General features: G+C 37.5%; 1 protein-coding gene and 1 non-coding gene across 2 annotated transcripts; both read left to right on the top strand.

Moving 5' to 3' along the window:
* The first annotated feature begins 1,198 nt into the window (after positions 1-1,198).
* On the top strand, positions 1,199-1,305 carry LOC136156657 (U6 spliceosomal RNA). Its single transcript, XR_010661147.1, has one exon. It is a non-coding gene; the product is annotated as a U6 spliceosomal RNA (small nuclear RNA).
* An 11,562-nt stretch (positions 1,306-12,867) lies between these two features.
* Positions 12,868-13,836, top strand: LOC136155551 (olfactory receptor-like protein OLF4). Its single transcript, XM_065917401.1, has one exon. The coding sequence runs from the start codon at positions 12,868-12,870 to the stop codon at positions 13,834-13,836; it is 969 nt and encodes a 322-aa protein (XP_065773473.1).
* Positions 13,837-15,530: the final 1,694 nt, after the last annotated feature.

Genomic DNA, 15,530 nt, shown 5'->3' with positions numbered 1-15,530 from the left:
GAAGGAACTTGAAGACACAAGGTGCAGGGAGAAGCAAGGCTTTAATGACAGTCTTGCAAGATCGGCTGTCTGGGGGGTAGGCAGACCCAGAGCTGTTATAGTGGGGTTTTTATCCCCACGTTAAGCGAGGCACTCTCACAGTTCCTCATTGGCATGAGTAACTACAGGGTCAATAATCTTCCTAAGGAAGTCACCTGGATTTGTTTACTCTCACTTTGTCTGGATTTTCCTGTGCAAGTACCCTAATGGCTATTACATCAGCAGGATCAGTAGGCTGTCGCTCTGGGCTAGTTGTCCTTGAAAATGGACCACTTCAAGTTTTTATTTCTTACAGTATGATTTTAGTATCACATATGGCCGCAAATATGAGGAAGCAAAATGTCAAGTCATACATTCTGTTACTGTGCACAATGTGTTTCATGTTGTACATCTATTTATTAATGCATGAAAGATGTTTATATTTAATGCATGGATATATAGATATAGATATATATACATATAAAGATATATATAATGCATGGAAGGGGTTTATATTCATTGAGATGAATGATTGGTTACTGTATTTTGTTTTATTACATCATTGTTATCTTATTTCTGCTTGAAAACTTCTAATGTTATCAATTAATAGGACTCTTTATATTGTTCTATGAAATCTCTCCCCTTTCCTGACATTTGCTAAAAATATGAAAGGAATGGTGAATGTATAATGTCAGTTCACTCGTTTCTCATCTTCTTCATGCTCAGGAATCTCTTCATTCTTAATGATCAAAGGATCATCCACAAGAGAGTTTGATGTCCTGCTCAGTCGTGTGATTCAGAGTCATCGGTTTTTCTGCACAAACATGCATGTCCCTATGTGTGTTTTAGTTACCTAGAAGGAAACCTCAAGATAGTCACTTGTTACTACAGTTATCTGAAATAAACTGAAATAACACAATGACCACGTGTCTTTTCTTCAAATATCAGAACATATGCCAAAAATTAAAATCTCCAGATTATTGTAATTGCACTCAGTTCTGTCCTGCTGGTTATTGCATCAGTTATTGGTGCATAACAAGTCATTCTGTGTCAAATGGGATAAAATAATAATATCTTTATCATCAGACAAATTTGTAAGCTGGGGAGTTGTACTAATTTCTTTGTACTCCTCATAAGTGTGTCGTCAGCTGTCACACTGTGTTTTCAAGGTTCATTCATGGTGCTCGCTTCGGCAACACATATACTAAAATTGGAACGATACAGAGAAGATTAGCATGGCCCCTGCGCAAGGATGACATGCAAATTCGTGAAGCGTTTCGTATTTTTTCAGTATACTAGCACTTATATATGTAATTTAGAAAGATGGTAATGATAACCCTATATGCAAAACAGAAAAAGAGACACAGATGTACAGAGTAGACTTTTAGACTCTGTGGGAGAAGATGAGGGTGGGATGTTTAGAGAGAACAGCATCGAAACATGTATATTATCTAGGGTGAAACAGATCTCCAGCCCAGGTTGGATGCATGAGACGAGTGCTTGGGCCTGGTGCACTGGGAAGACCCAGAGGGATCGGGTGGAGAGGGAGGTGGGAGGGGGGATCGGGATAGGGAATACATGTAAATCCAAGGCTGATTCATGTCAATGTATGACCAAAACCACTACAATATTGTAAAATAATTAGCCTCCAACTAATAAAAATAAATGGAAAAATAAATAACTAAATAAATTAAAAGTGCACAACTTAAAAAAAAAAAAAAAAAAAAAAAGGCTCATTCGTGGAGTTGGTGCTGGACAGGGAAGCCTGAAATTCTACAGTCCATGAGATTGTAAAGAGTTGAACCCGACTGAGCAACTGAACTGAACTGATATTGTTAGTATGAGTGGAGTGCTCTTCTGTCTTGAATCAATTTTTGCTCAGTTTATCATAGCTTTATCTTAAGATTAAAGTTCTATTTGCAGAAAAAATTAGCTTATCACATGAACTACTTAAATTCAATAACACTATTTCTATATCTATAAATGGAACATAGCTTCCTTCCCTGTTAGAACACATATCTCACAGCCTTGTTAAGTGAGAACCTGCTGCCCATCTTATAGACTCAGCCCTTAATCATGCACCATCAGATTTTTTTCCATTTAATCAAATTATTGGAGTATAATTATATAGAGCAAACTTCATAAAGTGTACAAAATAATGAATTAAAGGAGTTATACAAAAGTAAGATAATCAACTGCATATTTTCACTTGTGTATAATTTGACAGTGTACATAAAGTTTTTTATGTAATTATGAAAATTTTAAACTAAGCCTCTGTTTCCTTATTTCAGAAAGTAATGTAGAATAGTAAACAAAATAGGGATGCACAAGAAATAAATGAATACGGAAATTCAACTTTTAGCCCAAAGAAAACACTCAAGAGTAAATGTTGTGTCTGTTTATCTCTGTGTGTGTTTGGGGCTACATTTTTGTTTCAAATAAGCACAATCCTACACATATATGTACACACATACAGACATGATTAGGATCCATCTTTTATATTAAAAGGAAAGCTGAGAGAAAATTAGAGAGACTAGAAATGAAAAGAATGAACATTTCAAGTAAAATGAAATAAAAGAATGTAGAAATATAGACACAAAAATTTAAAGTATAATGAGTGACCTCAATTTTCATAATGGATCATATTTCTTGTCTTCAAATCAAAAGGCATCACAGTCAGTCACATGTACAATAATGAAAGGCAATGAGGAATTCATTGTATCAGCTAATGGGATGGAAGACCTTCAAATAGATTGAAACTTTTTTTTTTTTTTACTTAATATGGATTTTTCACATAAAATATCCCAGTTAAAGTAAGCTAATTAATGAACTGAGAACTTTAAACTCAATCCTTGGAAACAAATTTTATTGAATAGATGTCTGTATTAGGTTCCTATTGTTGTTTTAAAATACTCCCAAAATATTTGCTTGAAACAAACAAATATATGCTCTTCCAGTTCTGGGTGTCAGGAACTTAAAATAAATGAGTCTCATTGGGCTGATACCAAGTGTCTGGAAGCACGGTTCAACGTGGCAACATAGTAAGATCCTACACTCACCTCCATCCATGTACACACCTAATCTACAGCTACCTATGGGTCAACTTCCTCTGAAAAATATATGAAAACTAGATGAACTTCTCCTCCACAACAAAAGTTAATAGGACCACATCAAGATGGTAGAAGAAGAGAAGCAGTCTCTCTAACAACTCCACCCCTGGCATTGGTGACCCACAAACAGGCGGGATCTTACACTTAACAGAGATGTTACCTGAGGGACAATAGATGTATGCCTTACATTAGACTAACCAGGCCAACCCTTGGGACCTATCTGTACCAGAGAGACAAGTCTCCAGAATATGTGGCTTTGAAAACAAATGAGATTATATGCAGGAGACCTAAAAGTCAGTGGAGAGGGTAAAGTCTGCTCTCATAGAGCTCATGAGCAGATTCACTCACCCCAGGACCAAAGCAGGAGCTTGAAAAGTACCTAGAATATAAAGTAGCTTCATATTTAATTAAAGCATCTGCTGGGGGCTGCAAGGACCTGGTTCTCTGGGAACCAGGGCACTGGCACCCATCATCTGTGTACTCTCAGTCCGTCTTGCCAGCACTGCCACTGGCAGGTACCAATATTGCATGCCCTCTACTTTGCTCGTGCCCACAGGAATCTACCACCCCATGCTTTCCCTTTGTCTGGTGTAGCCAGTGGGCCTTGAGAGAACTTGCACTTTTCCCATGTCACACTAAAACTGGAGAACTTGGACCACACACAGTCCATTCCATACCCCTGGTTTGACCAGTGCTCTTGCCTCACTGTCATCCTCACTAATATTTATTTCTCATCTCTTTGATGATAGCCATTCTGACAGCTGTGAGATAGTATCTCATGGGGGTTTTAATTTGTGTTTACCTTATAAATATGGATATGGAACATCTTTTTCAATGTGTGTTGGCCAACAGTTTGTCTTCTTTGGGAAAAGTGTCTATTCATTTATCTGCCCATTTTTTCGGGGGACTTGTCATGATAATTTGTTGTGCCCTCTGTATATTTTGCTGATATGCTAACCCCTTGTTGAGTGTATCATTTGCAACTACCTTCTCCCACTAAGTAGGCAGCCTTTTCATTTTGTTAAGCTTTTTTCACTGTAATAAATCTTTTGAGTTGATGTAATTTCATTTGTTTATTTTCATTTTTGTTTTTCCTACCTGAGAAGGCAGGTCCAAAGAACATATTGCTAAGATCAATGTCGAAGAGTGTACTGCCTATGTTTTCTTCTAGTAGTTTTGTGGTTTCAGGTCTTATAGTTGGTTCTTTAGTCTATTTTGAGTTTATTTGTGTACATGGTGTGAGAAAGTATTCCAGTTTGATTCTTTTGCAAGTAGCTGTCCACTTTTCTCAACACTATTGAAGAAGTTGTCTTTTCACTATTGTGTATTATTGCCTCTTTTGTCATAGATGAATTGACCACATAAATGTTGATTTATTTCTGGGCTCTCTATTCTGTCCCATTGTCTCTATTCTGCCTATTTCTGAGCCAGTACCATACTGTTTGTAATATTAGAGAGATGATACCTCTAGCTTTGTTCTCTGTCAAGATTGCTTTGTCCATTTAGGTCTTTTGTTTTTCATACAACTTTTAGAATTATCTGGTCTAGTTCTGTACAAAAAAAAGTGCCTTTTGTATTCTGATAGGGATTACGATTGAATCTGTAGATGGCTTTGGATAGTATGCTTATTTTTGCAATGCAAATTATTTCATTCCAAGAACATTTTATATCTTTCTTGTTGTGTTATATCTATTGTGTTATATCTATCTTGCTTGTGTCATCTTTAATTTCTTTCATAAATATTTTACAATTTTCAAAGTTCAAGTTTCTTACCCTTTGATTAGACTTATCCCTAAGTATTTTATACTTTGTTGTGACTGTAAATGGTTTTTCCCCTCAATTTCTCTTTCCAATAGTTTGTTATTAGCATATAGAAACTCAACAGATTTCTGTATATTAACTTTGTATCCTGCAAATTTAGTGAAATCATACATTGTTCGTAATTATTTTTGGTGGTGTCTCTAGGATTTTCTAAGCATAGCATCATGCCAACTACAAACAGTGATAGTTGGGTTGTTTTGTGTCTCATTTTATTGATCACTGTGGCTAGGACTTCCAATAGTATGTTCAATAAAAGTGGCAAAAGTGAATATTTTTGCCTTGTTCCTGATCTTAAAAGAGTTACTTTTAGTTTTTCACTATAAGATATAGTGTTGGTTATTGTTTTATCATATATGGCCTTTATTATGGTAAGATATTTTATACCTTCTTCACTGAGACTTTTTATTATAAATGCTGAATTTTGTCAAAGTTTTTATGCATCTTTTCAAATGAACCTAAGGTTTTTATTCTCCAATTTGTTCATTAGAAGTATTACATTGATTGTTCTTTGGCTATTTAACCATTTTGGCATCCCTGGGGTAAATCTCACTTGGCCATGGTGTATGATTCTCTTGATGTATTCTTGAATTTTGTTTGCAATATTTTGTTAAGGAATTTTGCATCTATGTTCATCAGTGAATTTGGCCTGAAGCTTTATTTTTTGTGGTGTCCCTGTCTGGTTGAACAATGAAGCTGTACCACCTCTTGGATGAATGAATATACTATTCATTCAAAATGACATGCATTATGAATTTTTTTCTTAGAAAATCTAAAACTACCTCCACCTGACTTGCACAGGTCCACAGTCTTGCTACTCAGAGTGGTCCACACACTAAGACCTGTAGTGTCAACATTACCCAGGAAATTCTCTTGATTTTCAGAATCTGTGTATTCTGACCTGAATCCAGGACTCGATGAATCAGAATCTGAGTTAAAACTAACCTGTCTGGAATTCCTATGCACACTGACAACCCTGAACTTGAGGGAATGCTGGTCTAGAATAGGTTTTCTCATTTTCTCTGTTGATATTTGGGACAGGATAATTATTTGTATTGGGTATTTAGGTATTTAGAAGCATTCTTTCAGACATTGACAGATACCCCCAAGGCCAAAATGATCTCTAGCTGAGAACCATAGGCCTGCAGCTTGAAAACTGGAAGCACACTGACAGAATTCTAATTAAGGTGCTTTCCTTACTCAGTTTGAACCCTTAGGCAGATCATTAAATTTCTTTAAACACATTTTTGCAACATGTAATGGTGCTCATAGTAAAACTACCTCATAGCATAAATTTTTCTAAAAGTTAGATGATGCCTAAAAGACGCCAACCTCAGGTTATTAGTATTAAAGTATCTAAGGCACTAAATGATCACTTTTAACCTGTGATAAAGTATGAAATCCTTAGTTTTTGGACAAATGTTTCAAGAAGCCAGGGATTGTGGCGCCCAAATTGCATTTCCATTCTCTTTGCTGAAGAGGGGAATTTTCTGAGGTCAGCAAAACTGTGTACCCACCACAAAGCAATCTTTGAAGGATAAAAGAGACCTAATCCTGAGAAGTTCCTTAGAATCAGACCTTGAAGAAAGTATTAATTCAAGGTTGGGATAAGGTGGTTGATGTTAGACCTCTGAAAAATAGGCAAGATCAAGGACAAGAAGTAATAAAGACTATATTCACTTGACTTCTAATATGATCTCTTGGGATCAAAGAATCATTAGGGAAAATTGACTTTCTGTTTATTCCAGAGGCCTGGAGGGAAATCATGTACTTAGCTATGGGAATAACAGGAAGGAAATCAGCCTAAGGAGAAGGTATAAAGAGCAATTAATATCTCCCCTGCTGCAGTCCCTTAGTGTTTGCATCCCAGCACTGGACAGGACATGACAAGTGCTTTTGAAGTCATAAACCTGGATCAGGGTTCAGTGCTTTAGTACCCCCTGCTCCTTATCTGGTGACAGCGCTTCAGGCCTCATCATCAACAATTCAAGGAGCAATTCAGATTTCCACAAGAGAATTCCCTCTCAGAGACCTCATGCAGGTAAGTTTGAAAGCAGAGGAGGTTCTCCAGGAAGGGTTCAGAGAAAATGAGACCTAAAATCTTTTACCTGAAGTCACTTGAGAGCCTGATCAGCCTAGTCCAAAGATGTGTTTGTATTCTTGGTTCACTAATAATGAATGTTTGATTTCTTTACTATGTTAACTAGGATGTGTCTGTTTGACAATTAAGTGATGAGAATGAAGGTCCAGTCTGATGACACTGTAAAATGAGTGAGATAAGTAACATGATTCCAGTAAAATGAAAACATATGTGAGATTTGTGCTTCAGAGGAGTAAGAAAGTATAGTATTACATGTGGAGAACTGTGAAGCAAACTAAGAGTGTTCTTCAAATCTCTAAGTTGGGATGTATTTGAGCATGTTCTGCATTCATTACAAAGATCGAGCTCAAAGTAGGTACAACAGCAGTTTATGAGACATCTATTTCACAGTATCTTCTCTCATGTTGTTTATACACATGAAACTAATACAACATTGTAAAGCAACTATACATCATTAAAATTCAGTTCAGTTCAGGTCAGGTCACTCAGTCGTGTTCAACTCTTTGTGACCCCATGGACTGCAGTACGCCAGGACTCCCTGTCCATCACCAACTCTTGGAGATTATTCAAACTCATGTCCATTGAGTCAGTGATGCCATCCGACCATCTCATCCTCTGTCGACCCTTCCCCTCCCGCCTTCAATCTGCCCCAGCATCAGGGTCTTTTCAAATGAGCCAGCTCTTCGCATCAGGGGGCCAATGTACTGGAGTTTCAGCTTCAACATCACTGTTTCCAGTGAATATTCAGGACTGATTTCCTTTAGGACTGATTGGATCTCCTTGCACTCCAAGGGACTCTCAAAGTCTTCTCCAAAACCACAGTTCAAAAGCATCAATTATTCTGTGCTCAACTTTCTTTATGGTCCAACTCTCACATCCACACATGACCACTGGAAAAACTGTAGCCTTGACTAGACGGACCTTTGTTGGCAAAATAATGTCTCTGCTTTTTAATATGCTGTCTAGATTGGTCATAACTTTTCTCCCAAGAAGAAAGCGTCTTTTAATTTCATGGCTGCAGTCACCATCTGCAGTGATTTTGGAGCCCAAAAAATAAAGTCAGCCACTGTTTCCACTGTTTCTCCATCTATTTGCCATGAAGTGATGGAACCAAGTGCCATGATCTTAGTTTTCTGAATGTTGAGCTTTAAGCCAACTTTTTCACTCTCCTCATTCACTTCCATCAAGAGGCTCTTTAGTTCTTCTTCACTTTCTACCATTAGGGTCGTGTCATCTGCTTATCTGAGGTTATTGATATTTCTCCTGTCAATCTTGGTTCCAGCTTGTGCTTCATCCAGCCCAGCGTTTTTCATGATGTACTCTGCATATAAGTTAAATAAGCATGGTGACAATATACAGCCTTGATGTACTCCTTTCCCTATTTGGAACCAGTCTATTGTTCCATGTCCAGTTCTAACTGTTGCTTCCTGGCCTGCATACAGATTTCTCAAGAGGCAGGTCAGGTGGTCTGGTATTCCCATCTCTTTCAGAATTTTCAACAGTTTACTGTGATCCACAGAGTCAAAAGCTTTGGCATAGTCAATAAAGCAGAAATAGATGTTTTTCTGGAATTCTCTTGCTTTTTTGATGATCCAGGGGATGTTGACAATTTGATCTCTGATTCTTCCTCCTTTTCTAAATCCAGCTTGAATATCTGGAATTCATGGTTCCTGTACTGTTGAAGACTGGCTTGTAGAATTTTGAGCATTACATTGCTAGTGTGTAAGATGAGTGCAATTGTGCATTCTTTGGCATTGCCTTTCTTAGGGATTGGAATGAAAATGGACATTTTCCTGTCCTGTGGCCACTGCTGTTTTCCAAACTTGCTGGCATATTGAGTGCAGCACTTTCATAGCATCACCATTTAGGATTTGAAATAGCTCAGCTGAAATTCCATCACCTCCACTAGCTTTTTTCGTAGTGATTCTTCCTAAGGCCCATTTGACTTCACATTCCAGGATGTCAGGCTCTAGGTGACTGATCACACCATCGTAATTATCTGGGTCGTGAAGATCTTTTTTGTACAGTTCTTCTGTGTATTCTTGCCACCTCTTCTTAATATCTTCTGCTTCTGTTAGGTCCATACCATTTCTGTCCTTTATTGAGCCCATATTTGCATGAAATATTCCGTTGATATCTCTAATTTTCTTGACGAGATCTCTAGTCTTTCCCATTCTATTGTTTCCCTCTATTTCTTTTCATTGATCGCCGAGGAAGACTTTCTTATCTCTCCTTGTCATTCTTTGGAACTCTACATTCAAATGAGCATATCTTTCTTTTTCTCCTTTGCTTTTCACTTCCCTTCTTTTCTCTGCTATTTGTACAGCCTTCTCAGACAGTCATTTTGCTTTTTTGAGTTTCTTTTTCTTGGGAATGGTCTTGCTCCCTTTCTCCTGTATGTCAAGAACCTCTGTCCATAGTTCATCAGGCACTCTGTCTATCAGATCTAGTCCCTTGAATCTATTTCTCACTTCCACTGTATAATCGTTACGGATTTGATTTAGGTCATACCTGAATGGTCTAGTGGTTTTCCCTACTGTCTTCAATTTAAATCTGAATTTGCAATAAGGAGTTCATGATCTGAGCCACAGTCAGCTCCAGGTCTTGTTTTTGCTGACTGTAAAGAGCTTCTCCATCTTTGGCTGCAAAGAATATAATCAATCTGATTTCAGTGTTGGCCATCTGGTGATGTCCATGTATACAGCCTTCTCTTGCATTGTTGAAAGAGGGTGTTTGCTATGACCAGTGCATTCTCTTGACAAAACCTATTAGCTTTGTCCTGCTTCATTCTGTACTCCAAGGTCAAATTTGCCTGTTACTCCAGGTGTTTCTTGACTTCCTACCTTTGCATTCCAATCCCCTATAATGAAAAGGACATCATTTTTGGGTGGTAGTTCTAGAAGATATTGTAGGTCTTCATAGAACTGTTCAACTTCAGCTTCTTCAGCAACACTGGTCAGGGCATAGACTTGAATTACGGTGATACTGAATGGTTTGCCTTGGAAAAGAACAGAGATCATTCTGTCGTTTTTGAGATTGCATCCAAGTACTGCATTTCAGACTCTTTTGTTGACTATGATGACCACTCCATTTCTTCTAAGGGATTCTTACCCACGGTAGTAGATATAATGGCCATCTGAGTTCAATTCACCCATTCCAGTCCATTTTAATTCGCTGATTCCTAAAATGTCAACATTCACTCTTGCCGTCTCCTGTTTGACTTCCAGTTTACCTTGATCCATGAACTTAACATTCCAGGTTCCTGTGCAATATTGCTGTTTACAGCATCGGACCTTGCTTCCATCACCAGTCGCATCCACAACTGGGTGTTCTTTTTCTTTGGCTCCATCTCTTTATTCTTTCTGAAGTTATTTCTCCATTGATCTCCAGTAGCATATTGGGCACCTACCGACCTGGGGAGTTCATCTTTCAGTGTCCTATCTTTTTGCCTTTTCATACTATTCATGGGATTCTCAAGGCAAGAATACTGAAGTGGTTTGCCATTCCCTTCTCCATCAATAAAGGAAATCAATATGGGTAAAGGGAATTCATCATTAAAATCACTTAGACATTAAAATAAGTATAGCCTCTCTACTGTACTTTCCATCCCAAAGACTTGCTTTATATAACTGGAAGCTTGCACCTGTTGACTTCCTTTACCCATATTACTCACCTTCCATCTCTGGCAACCTTCAAATTTTCTCTTTTTATGTGAGCTCATTATTTTTTTCAGTCAGGATTTATCACTGTTGTTGTTTTAGAATTCACATGAGCTATTACTATATTTGTATTTTTCTGTCTAACTTATTTCAATTAGCTGAAGACACTCATGGACTTTCTTTGTGACTCAGACAGTAGAGAATCTGCCTACAATGCAGGAGACCTGGATTTGATCCCTGGTTCAGGAGGATCCCCTGGAGAAGGAATGGCAACCCATTCCAGTATTCTTGCCTGGAGAATTCCATGGACAGAGGAGCCTGGTGGGCTACAGTCAACAGAGTCACAAAGAGCTGGACATGAATAAGCAACTAACACTTTCATTGAAACACTCGAGATCCGTCCATATTATCACAAGTAGCAATATTTTATTACTTTTCATGGTTAAATTAAAAAGGTATATCTTCTTTATTGATCATCACCCATCCCATCATTGATGGACTTATATTGAATCTGTAGGTTGCTTAGAGGAGTATGAAAATCTTAACAATAATAATTCTTTCAATTATTAGTAGAGTATATCTTTCTATATATTTGTGTCTTCTTCAATTTCTTTCATCAATGTCTAACACTTTCCAGTGTACAGGTCTTATGCCTCCCCCATTATTCCCAGGTATTTTATTCTTTCTGATAAAATTGGAAAAGCAGTTATGATTATTTTACTTTTGATAGTTTGTAATTAATGTATAACAGCCTAGTTTACAAGCCAGAACGTGGAAACAACCTCAGTGTGCATGAATAGACGAATGGATGAAGAAAGTGAGGTGAATGTACAATGGAATACCACTTAGCTGTAAAAAGAAATTAGAAAGTCCTATAACTTATGGCAACATAAATAGGCCGTGTTGCTAAGTGAAAGAAGTCAAACAGAAAAGTCAGATATTATATGATCTCACTTATGTGTGAATTCTTAAAAACCAAAAGCAACAACAACAAAAAAAAAAGTCACAGAGAAAGAAAACAGACTTGTGGATATCAGAAGCAGAGGGTTGAGGCCAAGGAAAATAGAGAAAAGTTGTCCAAAAATCCAAACTTCCAGATGTAAGATAAACAAGTAGATATAAGTAAAAAGTGATGACCAGTTCCCTCTAGTAACTGGTCTCTTCACATTTTCTAATTAATAATGATTTAGTCTTAGTAGTTGTGTTTTTCAGGGCTTCCCTTGTAGCTTACCTGGCAAAGAATCTGCCTGCAATGTGGGAGACCTGGTTTAGATCCCTGGGTTGGGAAGATCCCCTGGAGAAGGAAGGGCTATCTACTCCAGTATTTTGCTCTGGAGAATTCCATGGACTATATAGTCCATGTTTTTCAAGAAATTAATACTTTCTCTAGGTTTTCCAATTTGTTGGCATATAACTATTTCTAACAGTCTTTTGTAAACCTTTGTATTTCTCTGGTATCAGTTATAACATGTCCTCTTTCATTTCTGATTTTATTTATTTGTGTCCTGACCATTCTTTCTGCCAGGCACATACTTCCACCACAGTCCTTCATCTCCCTTCCTCTCTTACATGAAGTCATTGCTCAAATGTCACCTTGTTTTCAGGTCTTGCCTAAGTACCTGTGGAAAACAGAATGCACTATTCACTCTTTTCTTTATATCTGCTTTACATTTCTTGAAACCACTTGTCCCCATTTGAAGTATTATATGATTTTATTATTTGCTTATATATTTTTTCTATCATTGAATTATAGAAATTTTTGCTCTTCATCACCATAGCTTATAGCCTCAACAGTAACTAATACATGGTATGAGTGAAACTAACTTAACAGAAATTCATGGAGAATCCCTTATTAAAATCATAGAATACATGACCTTTTTGGAGAAAAAGCTGATTGTAACAAAAATTCCTTGTCAAAAGTGCCAGAGGAATCCACTGAAGAACCAGATCCACACACAACCTATTAAAATCAATTGTAGCTTAAATTAATTAATAAATTGTACCATAAATTAATTAATAAACTAGTTAATTAATTTTAATTAATTAAAATAAAATTGTGACTGTAAAATATAACTTGCAGTATTTTAAATGTATAAATAAGCAATTCTGTGTGAATATTAATAATATTATTTCCTTCTTTCCTGCAAGTGACCTTGAACACATGGAGCTGGATAATAATACCCACATTTCCAAATTTTTTCTTCTGGGATTTTCAGAGGAACCAGAATTGCAGCCTCTCATATTTGGGTTTTTCATCTCCATGTACCTGATCACTGTGTTTGGAAACCTGCTCATCATCCTGGCTGTCAGCTCAGACCCCCGACTCCACACCCCCATGTACTTCTTCCTTTCCAACCTGTCATTTGTAGACATCTGCTTCACCTCCACCACCATCCCAAAGATGCTGTGGAACATCCAGACCCAGAGCCAAGTTATCACTTATGAAGGTTGTATTACACAGATTTATTTTTTCATATTTTCTGTAGTATTGGACATCTTTCTCCTTGCTGTGATGGCCTATGACCGCTTTGTGGCCATTTGCCACCCCCTGCACTACACAGTCATCATGAACCCCCTGTTCTGTGGACTGCTAGTTCTCGTGTCCTGGATCATCAGTATCCTGGATTCCTTGTTGCAAAGTTTAATGGTGTTGCAGCTTTCTTTTTGCACAAATGTAGAAATCCCCCATTATTTTTGTGAGATCAATCAGATGATTCAACTTGCCTGTTCTGACAACATTCTTAAAAATACGGTGATGTATTTTTCAGTTGTACTGCTGGGTGGTGGTCTCCTGTCTGGAATTCTTTACTCTTACTCTAAGATAGTTTCCTCTATAAGTGGAATATCATCATCTCGGGGGAAGTATAAAGCATTTTCCACCTGTGCATCTCACCTCTCAGTTGTCTCTTTATTTTTTTGCACAAGTCTAGGAGTGTACCTTAGCTCTGCTACTACCCACAGCTCACACTCAAGTGAAATAGCTTCGGTAATGTACACTGTGGTCACACCCATGCTGAACCCCTTCATCTACAGTCTGAGGAACAAAGACATAAGGAAAGCTCTGAAAAGATTCTTTGTGATGGCAGGTCTAAAAAGGTCAATTATTTTGGGTCTAGAAAAGTGCTCATGATTGCAAGACTCAAGGCCTCACTATCAGTAGTTGTGATTCTTTAGTCAGATTGCAGACGTGTAACTGGCTTTTATTTATTTCCTGGAGTTTTCATTTTTTCAACTAATCTATACAATTTACTTGGGATACCCTGGTGGCTCAGACGGTAAAGAATCTGCCTGCAATGCTGGAGACCCGGGTTTGATTCTTGGGCAGGGATGATCCCCTGCAGATGGGAATGGTTACCCACTCCAGTATTATTACCTGGAAAAGCCCATTGATAGAGGAGCCTGGTAGGCCATGGGTCCAGAGAGTCAGACACAACTGAGCAACTAATACATACAATTTACTTACTCACTTTATTAAGCTCTCTTTGCTCTCAAATATCTAACAACTTTTCTTTTTCTTCTTTCCTGTTTTTCCTACTTTGTCCCCAATCTCTGATATGAGAAAGTTGGAAATTCCCATTTATCTCAGATAACTGCTTGTATTTAATAAGAACAATTTCTTCTCAAATGATAAATAGCACCTCAGTTAATGTGTCTTTCACTTTATTAAAGAGTATCATGAGTTACCACTATGATACAAAAAACTGAACTTAACAACTAGGCCATTTTTACCACTTTATAGGAGTGAAAAATCTGAGACCACAGCTTTTCACTTTTGTGTTCCTTTGCATATCTCTGTTTCACAAGAATCATTGGGTTTTATTCTCCTAATCAGGATTTTGTTCTCTTATTAGAATTTTTGTTGTTGTTATTAGAGAATCTATCTTTTTTTCCATTTATTTTTATTAGTTGGAGGCTAATTACTTTACAATATTGTAGTGGTTTTTGCCATACATTGACATGAATCAGCCATGGATATACATGTGTTCCCCATCCCGATCCCCCCTCCCGCCTCCCTCTCCATCCCATCCCTCTGGGTTTTCCCAGTGCACCAGCCCTGAGCACTTGTCTCATGCATCCAACCTGGGCTGGTGATCTGTCTCACCCTTGATAGCTATCTCTCTTGTTTACATTGCCTACCATAGTCACTGGCAAAAACCAATCATTAAATACGTGTCTGCAAGTGTAGTCTACACAGAAACATAAATTGCAATAAGTCAACTGACTTAATATGACCTTTGAGTCTGAGATGACCTCGAATATAAGGAAGCAAATTTTAAATTATACGTTGTATTATTATTCATGACATTTCTCTTCAAGCTGTATTTCTACTCATTGAAGTAGGAAGTAGTGTCAATGGATAAGAGAATTTATTTATTGAGGTGAAGGATTGATGAAACTTTTATATTTTTTTATTGAATTATCTAACTGTTCCTACTTGAAACCTTCCAGTGATACCTACAACTATGACTTTTTCCATTGTTCTAAATAAAATATTGCATCCTTTCCAAATGTTTTCATAAACAAAATGAACAGGGAATAAAATATCATTTACTTAATATCTTACATATTATACAAAGGAATTACTTCAATTTTCATGATCAGTTTTCATAGGGCTTCTCTGATAGCTCAGTTGGTAAAGAATCCACCTGCAATGCAGAAGACCCCAGTTTGGGATATGCTACCTACTCCAGGATTCTTGGGCTTTTCTTGTGGCTCAGCTGGTAAAGAATCTGCCTGCAATGCAGGAGGCCTGGGCTTGATCCCTGGGTTGGGAAGATCCTCTGAAGAAGGAAAAGACTACCCACTCCAGTATTCTGGCCCATG

This window comes from Muntiacus reevesi, chromosome 1 (genome assembly GCF_963930625.1).
Source record: "Muntiacus reevesi chromosome 1, mMunRee1.1, whole genome shotgun sequence".
NCBI classification, from domain to species: Eukaryota; Metazoa; Chordata; class Mammalia; order Artiodactyla; family Cervidae; genus Muntiacus; species Muntiacus reevesi.
The sequence above is the reverse complement of the archived record's forward strand: the minus strand, read 5'-3'. Positions and strand labels throughout refer to the sequence as shown.